Consider the following 21,565-nt stretch of genomic DNA (forward strand, 5'->3'; position numbering starts at 1 on the left):
TAATGTTTTCAGGCTGTATGTGAGTTGGTTTATTCCACCATAACTTCTAAACGCGAGAACAGAATTGAATGTTTTAGGTATTGCTGGAATCCTTACATCATCCTAAATGACACTGGCTATAATTTTTTTGTGAAAAAATATAATATGACGGCTGCTTGGCCACATTTTCAAATGAGAAAACTTTTTTGTTCATTTTTTAGCATTTTTTCTAAATAAGTAAGACTTATTAGCAACTAGCAAGGCTAATGGAACCTACCTTATAGTGTTTTGCTTCTAACACGCACTCAGCCAGTTTTTCAGCATTTCGTAACTCAAAAGGAAACCTTCTAGGTCTGTCGGTCTATCTGTCGTGTCTATCAAGAAATCTATTGACTTAGAATAGAAAATCTGAAAAACAAAAAAGTAACAACAAAAACGTAAATACATATAAAAACGTGGTCAATGAACAAGTATAATTAGTATTTTCAACTTTCGAAGTAGGATTAATATACTAAGTGGGGTATCATATGAAAGGGCTTTAACTGTACATTTTAAAACAGATTTTTAACCCCCGACCCAAAAAGAGGGGTGTTATAAGTTTGACGTGTGTATCTGTGTATCTGTGTATCTGTGTATCTGTCTGTGGCCTCGTAGCGCCTAAACGAATGAACCGATTTTAATTTAGTTTTTTTTGTTTGAAAGGTGGCTTGATCGAGAGTGTTCTTAGCTATAATCCAAAAAAATTGGTTCAGCCGTTTGGAACTTATCAGCTCTTTTCTGGTTTTCTTATTACTTTTATCCCAGGACCACCAGAGGTTACGTATTTTCTGACAAAGGAAATATGTACGATTGAGTAGTGTTAGTAAGTACTAAGAAAGCATGCCTAGCCTACGTGCTAGCTTGCTTAGACGGACAATTTTCAGGTATCTGATAATCAAGGTACATAAAAACATTACTTACCTCACGTAAATTCGCCAAACTTATTTTTACATATATTTTAGGCAATATCCTTAAAAATATGTCGCCAATACTCCCAGACACTTCCCGCGTCGGCCGTATTGCTTTGCAGACGCTTTAAAGCTCCCAAAATAAGTAATTACTTAACTGCACGTACATTACTTAACGGCACAAATAAACGGTAATTTATGAATAAAGTTTAAAAAGCGTGAAATAAAAATTAAATTAAAAATTTAAAAAACCCCCGACACATAAACCTCTAAAAAGTAAAAAATAATAGGTAAATATGTATGGGCCCTTTAAGAATAGTATAAATAGTAAAGTTTTATCCAAGCGTTCGTTGCGTCGGGGGACCGCTAAAGACTATTCTTTCTACAACAGATGACTTTCATAGTTTATCATAGGTAGCGGTCCCCTGGCGCAACGAACGCTTGGATAAAACTTTACTATTTATACTATTCTTAAAGGGCCCATACATATTTACCTATTATTTTTTACTTTTTAGAGGTTTATGTGTCGGGGGTTTTTTAAATTTTTAATTTAATTTTTATTTTATTTATTTTTATGCATACGTACCTAATAGCTGTTTATGAGTGATCGTGCAAAATATTGAAAAAATACGACTATTACGGAACCCTCGTTGCGCGAGTCTGACTCGCACTTGGCCGGTTTCGCCATGATCACGGTTTCATCGTTTTCGGTAAGAACCTCGTATGTGACATGCATGTCGCTTACGCTTTATTGCGAGAAGTGTCTTGTTTACCTTTTAAGTAATTTAAATAAAAATAGATTGTAGATTATTATTAGTGTTTGGGATTTATAATGGTCTATTTAATCTCGCAATGCCCACATGGCGTAATGTAACGTCATTACAAAGCGATTACCGTTTCATTGACTCCCAAGTGCTGGCCTACTGATCTTATGCTCGTGTTATACTGACTTAGTTATCCTTTCTACTACCATAATCACACTAATATTATAAAACCGAAAGTTTGTATGTGTGTGTGTGTGTGTGTGTGTGTGTGTGTGTGTGTATGTTTGTTACTCCTTCACGCAAAAACTACTGGACGGATTGGGCTGAAATTTAGAATGGAGTTAGATTATACCCTGGATTAGCACATAGGCTACTTTTTATCCCGGAAAATCAAAGAGTTCCCACGGGAATTTTAAAAAACCTACATCCACGCGAACGAAGTCGCGGGCATCAGCTAGTGGCTCTATAATAAGCGGTGATATCCTAGCGGCTTAAGGTTATGAGAGACCGATACAGTGGGAAAAAGACAAAAAAAAACCGCCCAAGTGCGAGTCAGATTTGTGAACCGAGGGTTCCGTGCTACAGTCGTATTTTTTCGACATTTCGCACGATAAATCAAAAACTGCGTAAAATTAAATAAAAAGCTGTTTTAGAATGTACAGGTAAAGCCCTTTCATATGATATCCCACTTGGTGTAATTTTAATTTGAAAATTGAAAATACTTACTGATGTTTTGTTCATGAACACATTTTTTTTTGTGATGTGACCACAAATTCACGGTTTTCGGATTTTTCCCTTACTTGTGCCATAAGACCTATCTACCTGCCTGCCTGAGGGTTCCGTACTCGGGTATTTTTCCGACATTTTGCCTACCTATATGCCAAATATTATGATTCTAGGTCAACGGGAAGTACCCTACAGTTTTCTCGACAGACACGACGGATGGACAGACAGACAAACAGACAACGAAGTGATACTAATTTTTTTCCTTTTGAGATACGGAACCCAAAAAATATATAGGTATATGTATGCTTGCCATGCCATTGCATACTAATGCCACTAGTCTTTTATTTTCAAGTTTTAGATTCACATTAAAAGGTTAAGGTTAATTAATATTAAGTTTATTAGCAACTAAAATTATGCCTATAAGTGGAGTAATTTAGACTACTTTAAAAACAATATTTTTAGGATTCCGTACCCAAAAAATGACAACGGAATCTTATTACTAAGCCTCCGCTGTCCGTCTGTCTGTCTATCTGTCTGTCAGCGGGCTGTATCATGTGAACCGTAATAAGTGACAGTAGAAATTTTCACAGAGTGTGTATTTCTATTGCCGCTATAACAATAAATAATGAAAACTAAGATGGCGAAGTATAAAATGGCAAATAAAAAAAATTAAAGAGCGTAGTGTTACACATCTTGTACGATGGTAACCCTACGTGTATGAGTACCTACGATTCGCACTTGACCGCTTTTTTAAATTGATTTCCTGATTTAACAGTAATTAGTAAAACATAAAATTTAAGGTCATTTGACTTCGGATTAGATAAAAAATTAGTTATTGATAAATTATGAGGTCATATCCTCACATTAGGCAAAATAAAATAGGTGATTGCCAATGATTGCAATGATCATTTATCATTGGATGAACTTGTCAGTGACTGTATGTGTATATGTATGGTATGTTATGGTCAATAAAATGTAGGTCAATTAATGAAATTGGGTAATCTAAAACAAGATTTTTTCAAGCACTCTTCTCCATACAAACGTATTGCGCCTATTATTCTATCATTTGTTATTCTAGATCTATAACTAAGCCATATATCGATTTATCTCTCCACTATCTGTGCCCCAAAAATAATAAATCACACTAATATTATAAAGGCGAAAGTTTGTGTGGATGTGTGTATGTGTGTGTGTGTGTGTGTGTGTGTGTATGTGTGTGTGTGTGTGTGTGTGTGTGTGTGTGTGTGTTTTTGTTACTCCTTCACGCAAAAACTACTTTACGGATTGGGCTGATACCCTGGATTAGCACATAGGCTACTTTTTATCCCGGAAAATCAAAGAGTTCCCATAGGATTTTTAAAACCTACATCCACGCGAACGAAGTCGCGGACATCAGAAGAAATAAATCATTTCATTTCATTTCAACTGATATCTATTTAAGTAATTCGTTTATTTTACTATAAGGTCGTATTCCCTCTCGCAACACCTACATAATATTTTGTACCTTTCAATAAATCTATTTACTTAGGCGAATTCTGTTGACATGAATTTATCAAACTCAGTTAGCTAGTCAGTGTTAAAAATTGAAATGAACATTGAAACTTTCTTCAATCAGAAAGAAATGCTCTAATGCTATACTGTTGTAAAATAACAATAATCACGTCATTTATCCATGCGTGAGTCCACCTAAGTAAGTAGTAAGTAAGAGAATTTATGACGTTACTTAGTGCATTTTCTTAAGCCGGCTCTACACTCGCACGCGAAGTCGCGCCGTTATTTCAAGCCGTGAATGTATGCCGCGATCCACGCGTGAACTGTGTCCCTCCACACTCGCAAATCTTCACAGTCTTGTTCGTGACTATGGACGAAACCCTTTGTCGCGGAGTGGTCGCGGACCAAAAACCGACACTGATCGGGGAAAGGCGCGAACGCGAAGGCGTGAACAACATCTACAGTCTACACTCGTGATTCGCAGTTGTCGCGGGCTTTCGCGGCCGTTCGCGCCGCGAATGTAGAGTCGGCTTTACTAATAATGTTTGAAGTCGCAGCTGTTTGACCGTGCGTGACGCGTACATACTTTCTCATGCGAAATCGAAAGTGAGCCGTCGCGTTCTGTTAAATTGGAGCGAGTTATTTACTTTGAGATAAAATGCCTGATATTTTAATATTTACTTGCTTGTCATGTTATCTTCCTTTTACCGGGCCGGGCGCTCGGTCACGTGACCCGAGATTAATATATAGGTTATTTTATCATCCTGATCAACCCATTTCCGCCCCACTACTAAGTACGGGTCTCCTCTCAGAATGAGAAGGGCTTAGGACATAGTCTGCCACACTGGCCCAATGCGGATTGGCAGACTTCACACACCTTTGAGAATATGGAGAACTCTCAGGCATACAGCTGTTTCCTCACAATGTTTTCCTTCACCGTTAAAGCAAGTGAAATATAATTGCTTAAAACGCACATAACTGAAAAGTTAGTGGCGCGTGCCCGGGATCGAACTTCGGATTAGGAGGCGGACGTTCTAACGAAATTATTCCTAACATTCAGCTATTTCTAAAATAACATGCACCTATAACATACATCATTCTGAAATCAGGGGGCACGGCAGTGCCCCCGCCAAGACGAGCCAAGCTTAAGGGCTGGGCACCACGTACGAGTACCTTTTCTCGAAGCGTTTCATCCTATTTTTGAACCGTCATAGCTTCGTTCTGGATGACGCTAGAAAGCTGTCAGTATTAGGTGTCCTCAGCAAAATTATTAAACATATCCAAGTATCAAATTATTATCTATCTAGCGTTTATGGTTTCAGATAATATCGATACTTACCTGAAACAAGTCGATTTTGTCCCTCACTGATGATCATCAAACTCTGTAGTTAAAATAATTCTAAGGTATCTCCTGAAGTCTTAGAAGAATGAAATAAGTTTGTAGGCTAGGAATCGCATATTGAATCGGTTGAAGATAGCTGCTTCAAAATCGAGTTGCAACGTAACTATAATATTATTATAGCTCTCTCTATCGCTCGCTGAGGATAGGTATAATCAGTGTTGGGTTTTTCGAAACGATGCCATTAGACCTGTGAGGCATATTAGGCAAGTTTTGTTAACGTGCATTCTCTATTCATTACGTTGTCAAAATGTAACCACAAAGGTCAGATATTTTCGAAACCACCGCCCGTCTGAAATTGCTATTCTTTTTCTTTTTAAGACACCTCAAAGAACCTAAAGAAGCCACAAAAAAAGACCCATCTAATAATTTCGTAAAGGTCACGTCTCATAATGTGACTGTCGCTATAAAATCTTGAAATCAGCCAAGTGCGAGTCAGACTTTCGCACCGAGGGTTCCGTACTCGGTTATTTTTTCAACGACAAGCACCCTTTAAGTTTTCTTGACAGATACCTACGACAGGCGCACAGACAAACAGACAGACAACAAAGCGATCCTATAAAGGTTCCGTTTTTCCTTTTGAGGTATGGAACCCTAAAAAGAACCATCCAATCATTTCGTAAAGGTCATGTCTCATAATATAATATGACAGTCGCTATACAATATTAAAAAGTGAAGTATCCATTAGTCAGCTTTGGTAAGTTACTTGCGCAACCTTAGAACTCAAAAAAACTAAAAAGTATTATTGCCAGTGAAACCCGAAACGACGGGGACCCAAAATTCGAGCTGTCATGGGCAGTAGCGAACTACCCTCTTTTTTGTTCCTTTCGCTGGAACTTCGCGATCTGTCTTGCAAAATATAACAAGATAAAGTTGAAAACTGAAACCCTGAAATATTATAGTAAAATTGTTTTTCTGTCTCTTGGTATATTTTAATGTTGTAATACATTTATATTTATGAACTCAGAATTTTCTCCTCTTTCATTTATTTTGACACCCCACTCGATACAATAGCAAAAAAAAATTTTTGGAGACCCCCACTTTTTTCATGTAACATCCGTTAGGTCAATTTTTTCGTATAAAATATAGCCTATGTCACCTAGACCTTTACGACGAATCGATTGACACCTCATTAATCAAAATCGGCCCAGTAGTTTAGGCGCTACGGTGGAACACACAGAATCTGGATACAAACATACATACACACCCACATACATACATACATACATAGGTATAGACTGCTAAAATCACCCTTCCTTTTGGCTTTTCCGCAGTCGGGTAAAAATAAGCTTAAAATCATTAACTTCTCTTACGAGTTAACCGAGTAAATTATGTAAATTGATTCCGTTGAGCGTTTCCCTGCTAATCAGGGAAACTTTTTGTACCAGTAATTACTCACTCGGTTGACGGAAACTTCACGTAAACAATATAATGCGGTGTGTGAATTTTGATAGAAATTGCTATCGCCATTGTTATTGAATCAGCATTCAAACTTTCATGAGTGAATAGAAAGCACTAACACGTAGTTCCGTACTTAATTAATAAATAATAAAATCATCCCAATTGTCATATCTGCGAACGGGTTGATCCCAGTCAGCCTCGCTCACCATCTGAGCCGACTGGGGTTCCGTGGCAGTTCGCTCGCAGCCAGGATGCAAAAAGCGGTCTTGCTTGACTCGGCTAGGATAGTCCGCCGTTTTCTTAACCTGTCGCCCTGAACCCCGGCCGTTTGGTCTCCCCTGCCGGGGTGTAATCCTCCGCCCGGCACAAATATGTATTTATGTAAATGTGTATATAGGTTTATTTATTTTTATGTGTGTTAGTATATTATTATATATCTATTTTGTAACCGGGCGTGAGAGTTAGTAATATAAATAATAATAATTATAAGAAAGGGATAAAATAACAAAACAAATCATACGTACGAATGAAAGGTTATGTTTCTTAATTTGCGCTTGCTACGATTGTTACCATAAATTTGAATTTCGCGGGCAGGCCCGTCTCATGCCCCTTAATTAGTTAATGTTGTGTTGTGTTGTGTTAGTGGTTGTTACTTAGCTCCTAATGTTCTTATATTTAATATTGTTTAGTTGCAACCTGTTTGTGTGCCTTTTCAATAAAAAATAAAAATGTTTTTGTTTCATATACGGAACCCTACCCATAATTATCTAGATTTTCCCACTTTTTCATATCACTTTTACTAACGAAGATGTCTAACGAAGCAGTATTGTTCAACGCGCAATTGGGCGTGAATACTTGAATACATGCGATTTCACGGCAATTTGTCACTGCAACGGTATTTCATACGACTATTGTCATTAAAGGAACAACAGCATTCTGAACCTTATGACCTAGATAATAAGGTGGTTAAGTAAATTTGCCAATAGGAGTAATTCGATGAATTATGAATTGCATTGTCGTTAGTTTACGACAAAGACCGGAGATACCGGACATAATATGATTGAAGATAAATTTGAGGCGGTGCCTTTTTGTTTGTATGGAGTTCGTATCATTGTTGTTGGGGTTCCGTACCTGAAGCGTGCCAACGGGGCCTTATTGCTAAGCATCTGCTGTCCGTCCGTTTGCCCACTCGTCTGTCAATCCGTCTGCAAGTCTGTCTGTTTGCCCGTCAGTCCGTCTGTCTGTCAACGGGTTGTACCTTATTTTTGAAAGTAAGAAGTTACATAGATCTAGTTAGATCTTGTACGATGGTATGGACTATGGAACCCTTTGTAAGCGAGTCTGATTCGCACTTGACCAGATTTTTTGTGACCTTTTCTTTGCACATCATGGCTATTCATCTTTATTAACTTCAGTCTTCACTTTCACCGGTCAACGCCCTCACCGGTTCGGTCAAGTAACGAACAGTGACTCAGTTCGCCCCCGGTCGCTGCCGGATGCGTGGAGAAAGGCCGATAGCTTACTGGGTTAGTACCGATAGCAAAAAAAACCTGATCAAAACAATTAAAAAACACTGGCCTGTCAAAAAAGAACTAAAAAGTAAAAAATTCCACATTTCCAAATGATAAACCAGCCAGCCCATTAGATAAATCAATTAACCGTGGTGAAACGTAAATAGTTTTATTTATGTGGCAACTATGCTTGTTCACCAACATCTCCTTTGCAGAAACACTTCTTATTCTGAGAAAAGACCCGTGCTCTGTAGTGGGTCGGGGATGGGTTAATATATGATGGGATGGGTGGGTTTGATGATGATGATTATGAAGTACAAGAGTAAATTAAAAATTTATAACACCCCCGACGAGTGAAAGGTTACAGTAACTAGAAAAGAGCTGATAAATTTCAAACAGTTGAATCGATTTTCTTGGATTATAGCTAAGAACACTCTCGATCAAGCCACCTTTCAAATAAAAAAAAACTACATGCAAATAGGTTCATTAGTTTAGGAGCTACGATGCCACAGACAGATACACTGATACACAGACACACACGTCAAACTTATAACACCCCTCTTTTTGGGTCGGGGGTTAAAAAAAGGTGGAGAAAATATAATGTCATATTTAATTTTTCCCTTATATGTTTTTGCTATCGTTACTAAATAGCGAACATGTTGCACATAATAATATCTCACTGCAAATCTCGTCTGACAATGATCTAGGACCTAGTTCACCTGTTCTTCGCAGAACCTAAGTACTCTAGTACTCAGCTGGTGTTATACAGAATGTAACCAGAACGCTAGCAAGCTTTATTATTAGTATATTAACACAATCCAATGCCAATAACTATTTGGCCATCTTGTAGTTTTAGTGTGTTAGTATTTTTCAAACACGCATTGTATAGCGTGCAAAACTTGGGTCCATGCCCCACCTACGACGGGGCATTGACTACGAGTGACCTATTTACGGAACGTTCGTTGACCTCTAGCGTCAGTCAGATGTTTTATTTGCAATATATTGTGAACTTTTAAAAAGTTGTTTTTTGTAGTTTTATTATAGTAAATCTTATCAGTAATCATACTCGTAGGTACCTACCTGTCTTTTGCTAGCGTTCTGGTTACACCCTATGTTTAATTGCTATTTGATTCCCCCCCTCTCCCCTCCCCCTCCCTCCACCCTACCACCCCTCCCCCATGACTTTATCCGCGTGGATTTTTTATTTACTGTGTCCTATTTCACCCGATTTCAGATCATGTGTAATTGGGATTTTTAAATATCCGTGAAAACTTTTGAAAAGATGGAGCGCGCTTGCCTGGAAACTCATTTACCATGTTATACTGATTATGATTTATATATATGAGTTAAAGTAGCTTATTCAATATCAATAAATTTTATACATTGGACATTAAATATTCATTGATCAGATAATGTGGAACAAAGCAAGGTGATTGTAAGGTACCTTTAAGGTACCCATTGTATTGTACAAGCCCTCAATAAGTAAAGTGCCAATAATTGTTATTTAATAGGTACTTAGTCATATTAAGGATTCGAAGACAAATTAGTTTTGTGACAATGTTTGTGACACAATTTCGTCAATGTCATTACTTCCATGCATTCTCTTCATTAACAGGGCTCTCTCCGTCACACGTTTCATACAATCGTAGTTCCAATTTCATTCGAATATTAAGCAACCAAAGTCCATGAAATTTTGCAGACATATTCTAGAAACTAATATCTATGTCTGTGGTTTTTCAGATTTCCGTTAAAATATTCGGTTTCAAAGTTACGCGGTCTTAAAAATTTTCATACAAATCTTTGAGCCCCTGTAATTTTAAAACTACATATTTTTAGAAAAATCTAAAACACCACAGACACAGATATTAGTTTCTAGAATATGTCTGCAAAATTTCATGGACTTTGGTTGCTTAATATTCAAATGAAATTGGAACTAAGATTGTATGAAACGAGTGACGGAGAGAGCCCTCTTAAAGTCTATTTGCATGTCAAGTGGTTAAAATTGAGTTACGGTTAGTTAAACTTTGACCACAAATAACCAGCAAAGCGTATTGCAAAGGTTAAATAAATAAATTACTAAACCCAATAAAGAGCAAAGTGAATTGCAAAAGTTAAATAAATAAATTACTAAACTTATTATTAAGTAAGCCTACTAAGTTACTTTACTTAAACTAGTTGCACTTACTAATATTATAAATGAACTGTGTTTGTGTGTTGGTTTGTTCTTCACTTATCATTCTGTTCACACCGCAACAGCGTAACGGACTGACATGATTTTAAGGGTCCAGTTTAAGAAATTATCCCTAGTATCGACCGAGTCTCACAAATTAGTCGACACTAGAGGTAATTTCTTAAACTGGACCCTTTCGAGTAAAGATTTTTATATTTAAACGTGTGAGGATGATATCGCCATTGGCGCAATTAAAATGCCATAAGCCTACTTTGTCGTATTAGTTTACAAATTGCGAAAAACGAAATTAAATTTGAATTTCGTGGGCAGTCCCGTCGCATCCACCTTAACTGTCGGTATCTACCGTGGGGTTTTACCATCGTTCGATGCAATGGTAAGTCGTGAGGTCACATGAATAAAGATCTGCTGGGTATTTACTAGGGTCATAGGTGTGAACTCTTGAACAGATAACTAATCCTTTGTATAGCGTGAAACGTTAAGGGTACACTTCATACGCGATTCTCCATACAAACGGATTACGAGATCATGGAGAGCACTCTTCAAGCCTGAGGCCATGAGTTTTACTTTTCAATAGCTCAATTTATACAATACATTCTAAAACAGAATTTTGTTAATTTTTATACATAATAGTTTTTGATTTTTCGTGCAAAATGTCGAAAAAAATACCCAAGTACGGAACCCTCGGTGCGCGAGTCTGACTCGCACTTAGCCGGTTTTTTTTTAGTTCGCTGATGACCAAACTCTACTCGGTTCGGAAAGCAGTTTCAACTGAGATGAGTTAATTTGTAGTTACTACACACATTTTTGTTTAAACGTGATGGCATACCCGTTTAGTAAGATAGGTAATAATAATGTGTATGTACTGTCATACAGATTCCTAATGCGGTTAGGTATAACCAAATACAAAGTGCAGTGGGCGTGGTAAGAGCAAAAGGCGCAGGACGAAGAGAAATCTAGGTCGCCTCGATTAGATCCTGGAGCATTGTTGCAATCGTATGCTTACACGGATGCGCTGCTGTTAATTGTATACGTTTTACCTATAAGTAGGTGTACCTATAAGTAGAATAAGTAGCGCTTGTGATAGCCTAGTGGTTAAAACTTCCATCTCCTTTTCAGGAGGTCTGGGGTTCACCTCTATCTTTTCAGAGTCATATGCATTTTAAGAAATTAAACATCAATTGCTGCATACCTGAGAGTTATCTTAATATACTCAAACGTGTGTGAAGTCTACCAATTCGCACTACGCCAGGGTAGTGGACAACCCTCCAACCACCCATGGCCCCACCAACCTCTCGGTTATATGGGCCGAATCGCGGGAGAGCCCCCCGGTACTTGCTCTGGGCGTGTTTCCCAGGGGCGCATTCTTGACTCCCTACAAATTATTTATCTCCTCCTTGTCCCTTTAGTCATTCTCCCCTTTCTGGGGCAGACAAACACAGGGTAGTGGACAGGGGGGTGAGACCCATAGTCTTCGGCACCTTCTAAACACAACCCTCTTGCCATATGAATTTTTTTTCATCACTCAGGAATCAGGATGAGATGCTAACGATACTCATACATCCAAATCTGTTCAGGCATTTAGAAGTCAGGTATGGTGGAATAAAGAAACTGATATACTTATCTATATTAATATTATAAAGAGGCAAAGTTTGCAAAATGTGTTTGTAGGGGGTAATCTCTGGAACTACTGAACCGATTTTGAAAATTCGTTCATCAGTAGAAAGTTACATTATAATTTTACAACTGAATGACATAGGCTTTATTTAAAAAAAAAAAATAGAGATCCAGACGAAGATTGTAATAAGCTACCCGTGCGAAGCTGGAGGCCATGTTGTAACAAGTGTAAATTAAAAATTTATAACACCCCCGACAAGTGAAGGTTACAGTAACTAGAAAAGAGCTGATAACTTTCAAACGGCAAATTTTCTTGGATGATAGCTAAGAACACTCTCGATCAAGCCACCTTTAAAAAAAAACGAAATTAAAATTCATTCATTAGTTTAGGAGCTACGATGCCACAGCCAGATACACACATCAAACTTATAACACCCCTCTTTTTGGGTCGGGGGTTAAAAAAAATAGAGATCCAGACGAAGATACCCGTGCGAAGCCGAGGGCTATGGTGTAAAAAAGCAAAACTATCATCATACCTAACAATGGTTAAATTTTTATCTCTTCTTGTTACAGATATCGTGCAGCCACTGTGTGTCCTTGAATCAGATTTCGGTTTCAAAATCAACTGTGCCTTCAAAAAGTCTGGACTATTCAGGGTACGGAATCTCGGAGGCGTCAAAGCGCATGCTAGTATAGGTAAGACTAAAATACTGGATTATTTACTTACGGACATACCTAAACAAACTCTGACGCACCTCTGACTTTTCCGGAGGTATGTCCGTGATATGCCTTTTCGATGGATTTATGGAAGTTTTATGCAACAAAATATCAGTACTTACTTAGTTTTCGGGTACTGAAGCGGAGGGAAGCGGAGCGGTAATATGTGTAATTGACCAATCAGATTTTTGTCAGATTAATAAAATGGTCACAGCATTTAGCAATAATCTGATTGGTCTGCTCAACACATCTCTGCTCTGCTCCACTTCAATGGTAAGGCAACCTTAACGGCGGTCTCTCCGCACCTAGCCCCATACAAAAGAAGTTTGTAATTTGAGTATTAAGTACTAACCAATCAATCTCGACCTGATTTTGTATACACATTTTAAAAACTAATATCTATGTCTCACACGTTTGCCAGATTTAATTAATTAATAACAGAAACATAACCAATTTTAGGGTTATACGGGTTAAAACATTGTATGTAAATTCTTAGGACTGTGCAACTTTGAAAACGAATATTTTAACGGAAATCTGGAACACCACAGTTATAGCTATTACTTCTAAGAATGTACCATCGACAAAATTTCATTGAATTTGATTGCTTCGTATTCAATTAAAAGCCACACTACGTTCATGACAAATAAACTTCTTTAAATACCTACGAATCCTACGAATGTATGAGCTTTGCCTATCTAAAGTTTTATAATTACTTTGGTAGCTACCTATTAATTAACCTTCTCTTAAACGTGATTTGCATGTGAACGTCAAAAACCTTCGATTTCATTACGAATCATAACAGCTATGATTATTAAATTGGTTATGCGTGTCTAACTTAAAATGGCTACCACTCAACCATTCTAAATTATTTCTTTGTATTACAAAGATTGAGATCTCTAGATGAATAATTCCCAACACTTCCAAAATCTTACAGCATTGTGAAATACTTTACACAATATCATTATTTATTCTGTTATAATATTATATCTATCGCAAGGTCCAATCACCTACGAGACCATAATATACCTACTAACATAGCAAATGCTGAAGTTTGTCTGTGTTTGTCTCTGGCTGAACTAATTGTGATGAATTTTAGCACGAGATGGCTTCCATCCTAGAGACTGAAATAATAATCATACTTTTTATCCCGGAAAATCAAATCCTTTCTACGTGAGTCTTACAAGTCGCGAACTTCATCTATCACACTAATATTAAAAAGGTGAAAGTTTGTGTGTATGTATGTTTGTTACCCTTTCACGCAAAAGCTACTGGACGGATTTGGCTGAGGATTGGAGGTGGATTACACATAGGTTACTTTTAATCCCGGAAAATTAAAGGGTTCCCACGGGAATTTCAAAAACCTATATCCGCGCGAACGAAATCGCGGGCATCAGCTGTACCTAATTCATAATAGTTATCGATATACTGCCTAAAATAGTTTTTTTTTTTTTCATTTTTGTCCGTTTGTCTGACGTCTGTTAACGTTCTTAAAGTACGTTCTATCTTTCGCCTTCGAACTTCGTAGACGAAAGGTACAGGGGGGATAGATTGCATCCCGGAAACGAACTAAGGTTACTTTTATCCCAATTTTCAAAATCCTAGATCTACGTGATTAGGTGGCGGGTAACACTAAAATTTGAAAGTGTGTCTGTCTGATAGGTTTTCACGGCCCAACCACTGAACCGATTATTCGCTTTTGGGACAGAGATAGCTTGGAGATGGCCATTGGATGCTTTTTGTCCCAGAAAATAATACCTAATTCCACGCGAGTGAAGTCGTGGGCTTAAGCTAGTATAAAAATAGGCGAGTGTCGATTATTTTCAAGGTTTGCTTTTAAAGGAGCGGCGATTATACAATATAATCAATTTGCAATATAATATTGTTATTTATCAGGTTTTTTAACTTTGAAAGAGATTCTATTACAAATGTAAAAATGACCTTTTTCTTAAATAAACAATAGGGAGGGGCCTTACCTTATCTTTAGATTTAGGTCTTTTTATTTTACCATTGGTAAAACGCAATAACTGCCTACTTGTTATTGAAAACTGTGGTCAAGTCCAAATTAATTATCTCCCAGTGAACCTGCTACAGTTAAAGAAGTAAAGTTCAAGGTTAAAGAAATAATAATATTAAGTAGGTGTATGCATGGTAGGTAGGTAGTTATATGCCTTACATTTACATAAATCTCATTAAAAAGTTTATGTTTATATTACCATCATAAATAACTGTTTCCAATAATTATCCGTACTAATATTTTAAATGCAAAAGTGTGTCTGTCTGTCTGCTACCTTTTCACGGCCCAGCAGTTTAACCGATTCTGACGAAAGGTACAGGGTTAGCTTATATCCCGGGGACGGACATAGGCTATATTTAATTCCGGAAAATCAAATATTTCCCAGGAGATTCCCAAAAACACATCCGCTTAACCGATTTGTATGAAATTTGGTACCGAGGTAGCTTGCGTCCCTTTAATTGACATAGGCAAATTTTTATCCCGGAAAATCTAAGAGGGATCTTTAAAAACCGAAATCCACGCGGACGAAGTCGCGGACATCCTCTAGTAATAAATAAATCTAAATAATGAAAAGGAAAAGATGACTGACTGACTGATCTATTAACGCACAGTTCAACCCACTGTACGTATCAGGCTGAGCATGCAAATATCTATATTACAATTTAGACATCTAAGAAAGGATTTTTGAAAATTCAACTCCTTAGGTGGTTATGGTGAGCCCAGCTTTGTCAATATTTATGAGGTAATTTGACCTATTCTATACAAAGGCTGTAAATGATGCAAAGGTATAGCTGAAGTAATCTGGACTTTGACTTGACTCTTAACATTTAACATTGTATCGTAAGAGCGTCGCTTTCTCTTTTAAAGTATCCATTTTCTGTTGGTTCGAAGGTAATGTTGATATATTGGGTTAAGTTTATGTGTTTTGTTTCGGCATTTTCTTTGCTGTTTACAGTACAACCAAATTAATAATGCGCATAGAAATCTTCGTCACTGTTCGGCAACGGTCGTATGATACACATGATATTGACTCCTATTCGTTTATAACAAGGTGCAAAATGCAAGTGCATTGTTTAGGGCTCTTACGATTCAATGATTCGGAATACGACAATTAGCGAAGATCTGCATGCGCATTATTAATTTGGTTGTACTGTACGTGTTTACACTTTCAAGTATCAAGACTCCTGCTGCTTGCCTACCTAATACCTATCGCCCTTTGACAGTCTCAATGTTATGATCGCAATCATCTGTGATTGACTAGATGACTGTCAATTTTTAGGGTTCTGTACCCAAAGGATAAAAACCGCTGAAGTGCGAGTCGGACCTCGCACTTTTAGGGTTCAGTACAAATTTTGGGTGCATGAAATATTTCTTTTCCGAGCTAGAATTTCGCAGTAAACCGTTAAAGAAAAACCAAAAAAATGTTTGTTTTAGTCACAGCTTACAAACTGTTTTATAAATGGTTGTTTTCAGTAATTGTTGTTTAAATAAAGTATACTGGTATATAGTATCGTACTCATAACTAATTTAGTTTCTGAGATGGCCCCTGTCCAAAAAATGGTCTAAAACTGACAACTTTGACGGCCCCCATTTCTTCGTTTTTAAGATTAAAAAAAATATATTCGTACTTTACTTAATAAGCTCTAAACAAAGATATCCCATGCACTAGGTTAAGAAAAATAAGGCTCCGTTTTTACCCTTTGGGCACGGAACCCTAAAAACTGCCGTACCCCTTTCCAGGTTAGCCCGCTTCCATCTTAGACTGCATCATTACTAACCACCAGGTGAGATTGCAGTCAATGGCTAACTCTTCTGTAATCTGAATTAAAAAAAAAGACAATCAATCATTAACATTAATATTTTTTTATTTTTTTATTATATTAATCCTATATTCTGTATATTTCCAGGTTTTAGTCTGGGAGACGAGCTGGGTTTCGAGCAGTCACTCACTAACCAGGACCCCAGCAGGCGGAGGTCCGTCAGCTTCAAGAATGGAGCGCCCAATGTTCTAGTCGACACCCCAAGCAGGCCGGCAGGGAAGCAGGAAGTATGTCGTCTCTAATCCATACTTACTCAATATTATAAATGCGAAAGTGTCTCTGTCTGTCTGTCTATTACCTTTTCACGGCCCAACAGTTTAATCGATTCTGATAAAATTTGGTACGTGTTAGCTTATATCCCGGGGACGGACATATGCTACTTTTTATCCCAGAAAATCAAAGAGTTCCCACGGGATTCCTAAAAACCCATCCGATTAACCGAATTGTATGTTTGGTATCGAGGTAGCTTGCGTCCCTGTAATTGACAAAGGCATTTTATCCCGGTAAATCAAACAGTTCCCAAGGGATCTTTAAAAATCTAAATCCACGCGGACGAAATCGCGGGCATCCTCTCATTTCTAAATAATTTTTAAATAAGTACATATCAAAAATTGCGAAACCGGCAGAATTCGAATCTACGTCTTCTCGGTTCGCGCCCGACGCTCTGACCGCTAAGCCACTATATCGCCTACTGACTGTCAGTCAGTGGGTGGCTGTCCGTCCGTCTAGCTGTCTGTTTGTCAGTATGCTGTATATCAAGAACCGTAATACGTAGTTGGCACAGAGTTCGTATAACTCTTGCCACTATTACAACTTCTTTTTTCTGACCTTATCCCAGGCTACGTGGGGTCGGTCGCATCTGTCAGCCATCAACGTATTTATTATCCACCCCTTTTATAATATTTCCGCTATAACAACATTATAATAAAAAAAAAATTCAAAATGGAGGCCGTGAAAATTAAAAAAAAATTAAAGTTTGAAGTTGTTGATACAAATTAATGATAGGTCATTAATAATTATATTAATCAAGGACTTTTACAGATGTAGGCATTCACTATTTATCTATACGCAAAACCAAGTTTTACCCGAGTCTTGCTTGCTAACCAAAACTGAAAGTTGTATGGTAGCATAATATTAGATATATTAATCTAGGTGAAAATGGAAAATGTGACGCAATTAACCACGTACATAATAGTATAATATATCTAACAGTTACGTATATTTTTCCAACTATGTGGCAATAATATACCATGACTAATAACGTATATTTGAATTTAAAATGAACTTTCTACGTTTCTTTATTTAAACGGTGTTGTAATAGACTGTTTTTTATTTTAATAAACTTTTGAAAAGTGCTTTCGAATCGACATTTGAATCTACCACTCACTGTTTCCAATAGAATAGAATAAATTTTTATTCAAATAAACTTTTACAAGTGCTTTTGAATCCCCTTTCTACCGAGCAGGACCAGCAAGAAACTCGGCGGTTTCTCTTTAAAAATTATGTTAGTAGAGGTATGAGTAACTAGATGCTGCCTGCAGCTTCACCTGCGTGGATTTAGGTTTTTAAAAATCTAGTGGGAACTCTATGATTTTACGGGATAAAAGGTTGTCTGTATCCGTTCCCAGGATATAAGCTGTCTCTGTACCATATTTCATTAAAACCAGTTAAAGGGCTTAATTTTCCGGGAGAAAAGTAGCCTATGTCCGTCTACGGGATGCAGGCTATCCATGTACCAATTCGTATTAGTATGGATTAGCAATTAGGACTAGGTATTGTTTTTTGTATCATAATAATCATAGTATCATAATTTCAATAGATTATTTTAACTATCTAAACGAACTTGAGTAATTTATTTCATCACTTATATTTTGCGTAGGCACTCTTGTTGCCTTCATATTTTTCATAAGAATGATAATAATTTTGTAATGAGAGCCACAGAAATTTAAAAACAAATAGAAACGGTACCTGATGCCTGATGTTTCTAAGAAGAAACAGGGACATCTTGTAGCCGATTTAAAGTTACTCAGTTCTCTAGCATGCAAGTCAGTGTTGAATCCATATTTAATAATATTATAAATGCGAATGTGTCTCTTTTTACGACCGACCGTTTATACAATTTGTATATTTAGTTAGTACAGAGATACCTTGCATGCCGGGGACGGTCATAGTTTATTACCCAAAAATCAAAGAGTTCCCTTGGGATTTTTAAAGCCCTAGATTCACGCGGACGAAGTTATGGGCATCTTCTAGTAAAAAGATAAAGTTTTGCAAATAAGTTTGTTTTATAACAACGCATTGATGTTTCGCTCTTTTACCTTTTCTATATCTGAATTCTGTATTTCCAACTACGTAGGCATAGCCCATACCGTGCCATACTCCATGACTAATAACTTATATTTGAATTTCAAACAAACATTCTACAACTCATAACTTAAATTACATTATATTAATTTGTGGTTATATCTAATTACAGAAACGCGCAAAGCAGAACAGAATAATGATGAGGCCAATGCCGATGGCATCTGGGGGCAAACCCAACCAGGCTGCGATGGACAAGCTCTCCACTCTACACCGACGAGTTTCCTCCACGACGCAGCCTCTCGTACCCGGGCCCACTGTGGAGTCCCCCTACAAGTCACAACCCGTCGTTACCATGGCGAAACCTATGCCGATGGGTGTACCACCTTTCAAACCTTTGCCTCCAAAGGAAGACACGCTGAAAGTTGTACCTCTTGCTTCATCGAAAAAAGGCTCAAACTATTCACCTCTTCAAGTTCCACTGTCGAAAGGCCCGGCGTTGGCTTATCAAAGTGAGAAATTTTACTTAACACCCGATAACATATCCAAAATGGTCTCTCGCTTGACAGCGTCTCAATATCAACCAGTCAGAGTAACACCAACACAGACATATACAAAAATACCATCGAGAACAACCGTGAACCCATTTCTTCCCATGCCACCATCATCACAAGCTATATCTATCATACCTGCACCAATTCTTAAACAAGCACTTCCATCACATACCTATAATTCATATAACACCTATAACACTGTTTCTGTTCCGAAAACCAATCCTCTTTCTAACTTTATAGACCCCGTTCCTCATCAAGTCCACGATCTGGCGAACAACTACCCAGCCTACAACACAAAGAAGGTTGACGACTACAACAGTATAAGCGGTTACAGCGACGATGTAACTTTGAAGTTCACTAAAGAAGATGTCAATGCTAAGATAGCTGAGATTGCGAAAGCCGGGAACATTTCTATGGAAGCGGTGGAAGCGGCTATAGCGTTACGACAGCAGCAGTTGCTGAGCAAGTACGCGAACATACCGATGCCGACGACTACAACCACGACTACGACTACCACGGAACAGCCTCTTGAAGTGTTTGAGCTTCAGCCTGAACCTGAGATCATAGTAGCACCAATACCACAAAAACCAAAGAGGTACAAATCATTTTTTTTTTTAATTTATTAATCCCCGACCCAAAAAGAGGGGTGTTGAAAGTTTGACGTGTGTATCTGTGTATCTGTCTGTGACATCGTAGCTCCTAAACGAATGAACCGTTTTTATTTAGTTTTTTTTTTGTTTGAAAGGTGGCTTGATCGAGAGTGTTCTTAGCTATAATCCAAGAAAATCGGTTCTGCCATTTGAAAGTTATTAGAGGTTTTGTGTCGGGGGTTTTTAAATTTTTCAATTGAAAACATTTTATATATATATTTGTGCTTACTCAATGCTGGACCAGCATCATCAAATCAAGCTATTGCTTGTCCATTACCGAGCAAAGGGTCTCCTCTCAAAATAAAACAATTTAGGTCATAGTCGACCCCGTTAGTCAAGTGCGGATTGGCAGACCACACATTTTGAGAAAATTATGGAGAACTGTCAGGCAAGCAGATTCGATCACGATGGTTTACTTCACTATTAAAGCAAGTGATATTTAACTTAAAAAGTATATAGCTCCATAAAGTTAGTTGCACGTCACTTAGATAAATGCTGAATTCAAATAATTTTGTTATTTTATTCATTAGGTATTCCTAGTTTCCAAATGCTTTAATTCAGACAAAATGCTTGCGAATTGCAAAAATTTGTACTCAAAACGCTTGGTAACCTAACCAACTGCTATTTAATTGCTTAGAATTCACATAGCTCCATAAAGTTAGTTATACCTCGCACGGGTACAAGCCGAATTGAATTACTAGTAATTATGTTATCATAGTTATTATTCCAACTTTACGCAAAATGCTTGGATAATGCTTAGTAAACTTGGGTAAACCCAAAATTGCGTGTTTTTCTCGCTCGTTCCCACTAAATCAACTGATTAGTTCAACCGTTGTACTAGTGGGAATTTTTATTCCCACTAGTTCAACTGCGTCTCAGTCCTCTTAAGAGTTGAACTAGTGCGCTCTGGTATCACCCGTAATATCTCAAGGCTCAAACAAATTAGAGTCAGTTCGTTGTTTTTGAATTCCGATAAACTGAATATACTGATTTATCAACTTCTTGCAATATTGAATCATTAATTTTACATTACTACTTAAATTATCTTTATCCGCGTATACTTGACTTTGCTATATAACGAGTTCCGGTATAATTATATGTTTTGTAATGGAATAATCGTGGTATTGTTGCAATTATTGTATAAACTACTTTAGTGAATTACATTTTTACTTACGTTCATTTTTACATCACGCAAAACAGCAAGTCAATTTTTTCTATTATTTAATACCTACTAGGTACCTACTCAAATACTGTGTTGAGCGTCAACGATCCAGATTTATTTTCTCGTTAAATGAATATAATCATCTTGGTTGCGATCTGACTCAATGGTAAGATATGAACATGCAGTCTAAGAAGACACAAGAAATCATTCTAAGCTCTTTATTTCTTTTTTCTTCTTCATTTTGAGTTAACGGTAACCTCAAATACGGCAGCCCAAAAAGCCGCAACTGCAATAGCTTGGGCGGTAGCCTCGTGCACCTCCTCT

General features: G+C 37.4%; 1 protein-coding gene across 2 annotated transcripts in view; it reads left to right on the forward strand.

Annotated features, from left to right (window-relative positions):
* LOC123876859 overlaps nt 1-21,565 on the forward strand; it is a 60,284-nt gene that overhangs the window by 35,918 nt on the left and 2,801 nt on the right. Inside the window, exons 2-5 of one of the 2 annotated variants that reach the window (XM_045923241.1) lie at nt 12,597-12,719; nt 16,662-16,801; nt 19,051-19,387; nt 19,670-20,024. In XM_045923241.1, coding sequence (XP_045779197.1) covers nt 12,597-12,719; nt 16,662-16,801; nt 19,051-19,387; nt 19,670-20,024 — 955 coding nt within the window. Of the gene's footprint in view, nt 1-12,596; nt 12,720-16,661; nt 16,802-19,050; nt 20,025-21,565 lie in introns of both variants that reach the window. The other variant, XM_045923240.1, reaches the window with a different exon arrangement.

The sequence above is a fragment of the Maniola jurtina genome, chromosome 22 (assembly GCF_905333055.1).
Source record: "Maniola jurtina chromosome 22, ilManJurt1.1, whole genome shotgun sequence".
In the NCBI taxonomy this organism is placed as follows: Eukaryota; Metazoa; Arthropoda; class Insecta; order Lepidoptera; family Nymphalidae; genus Maniola; species Maniola jurtina.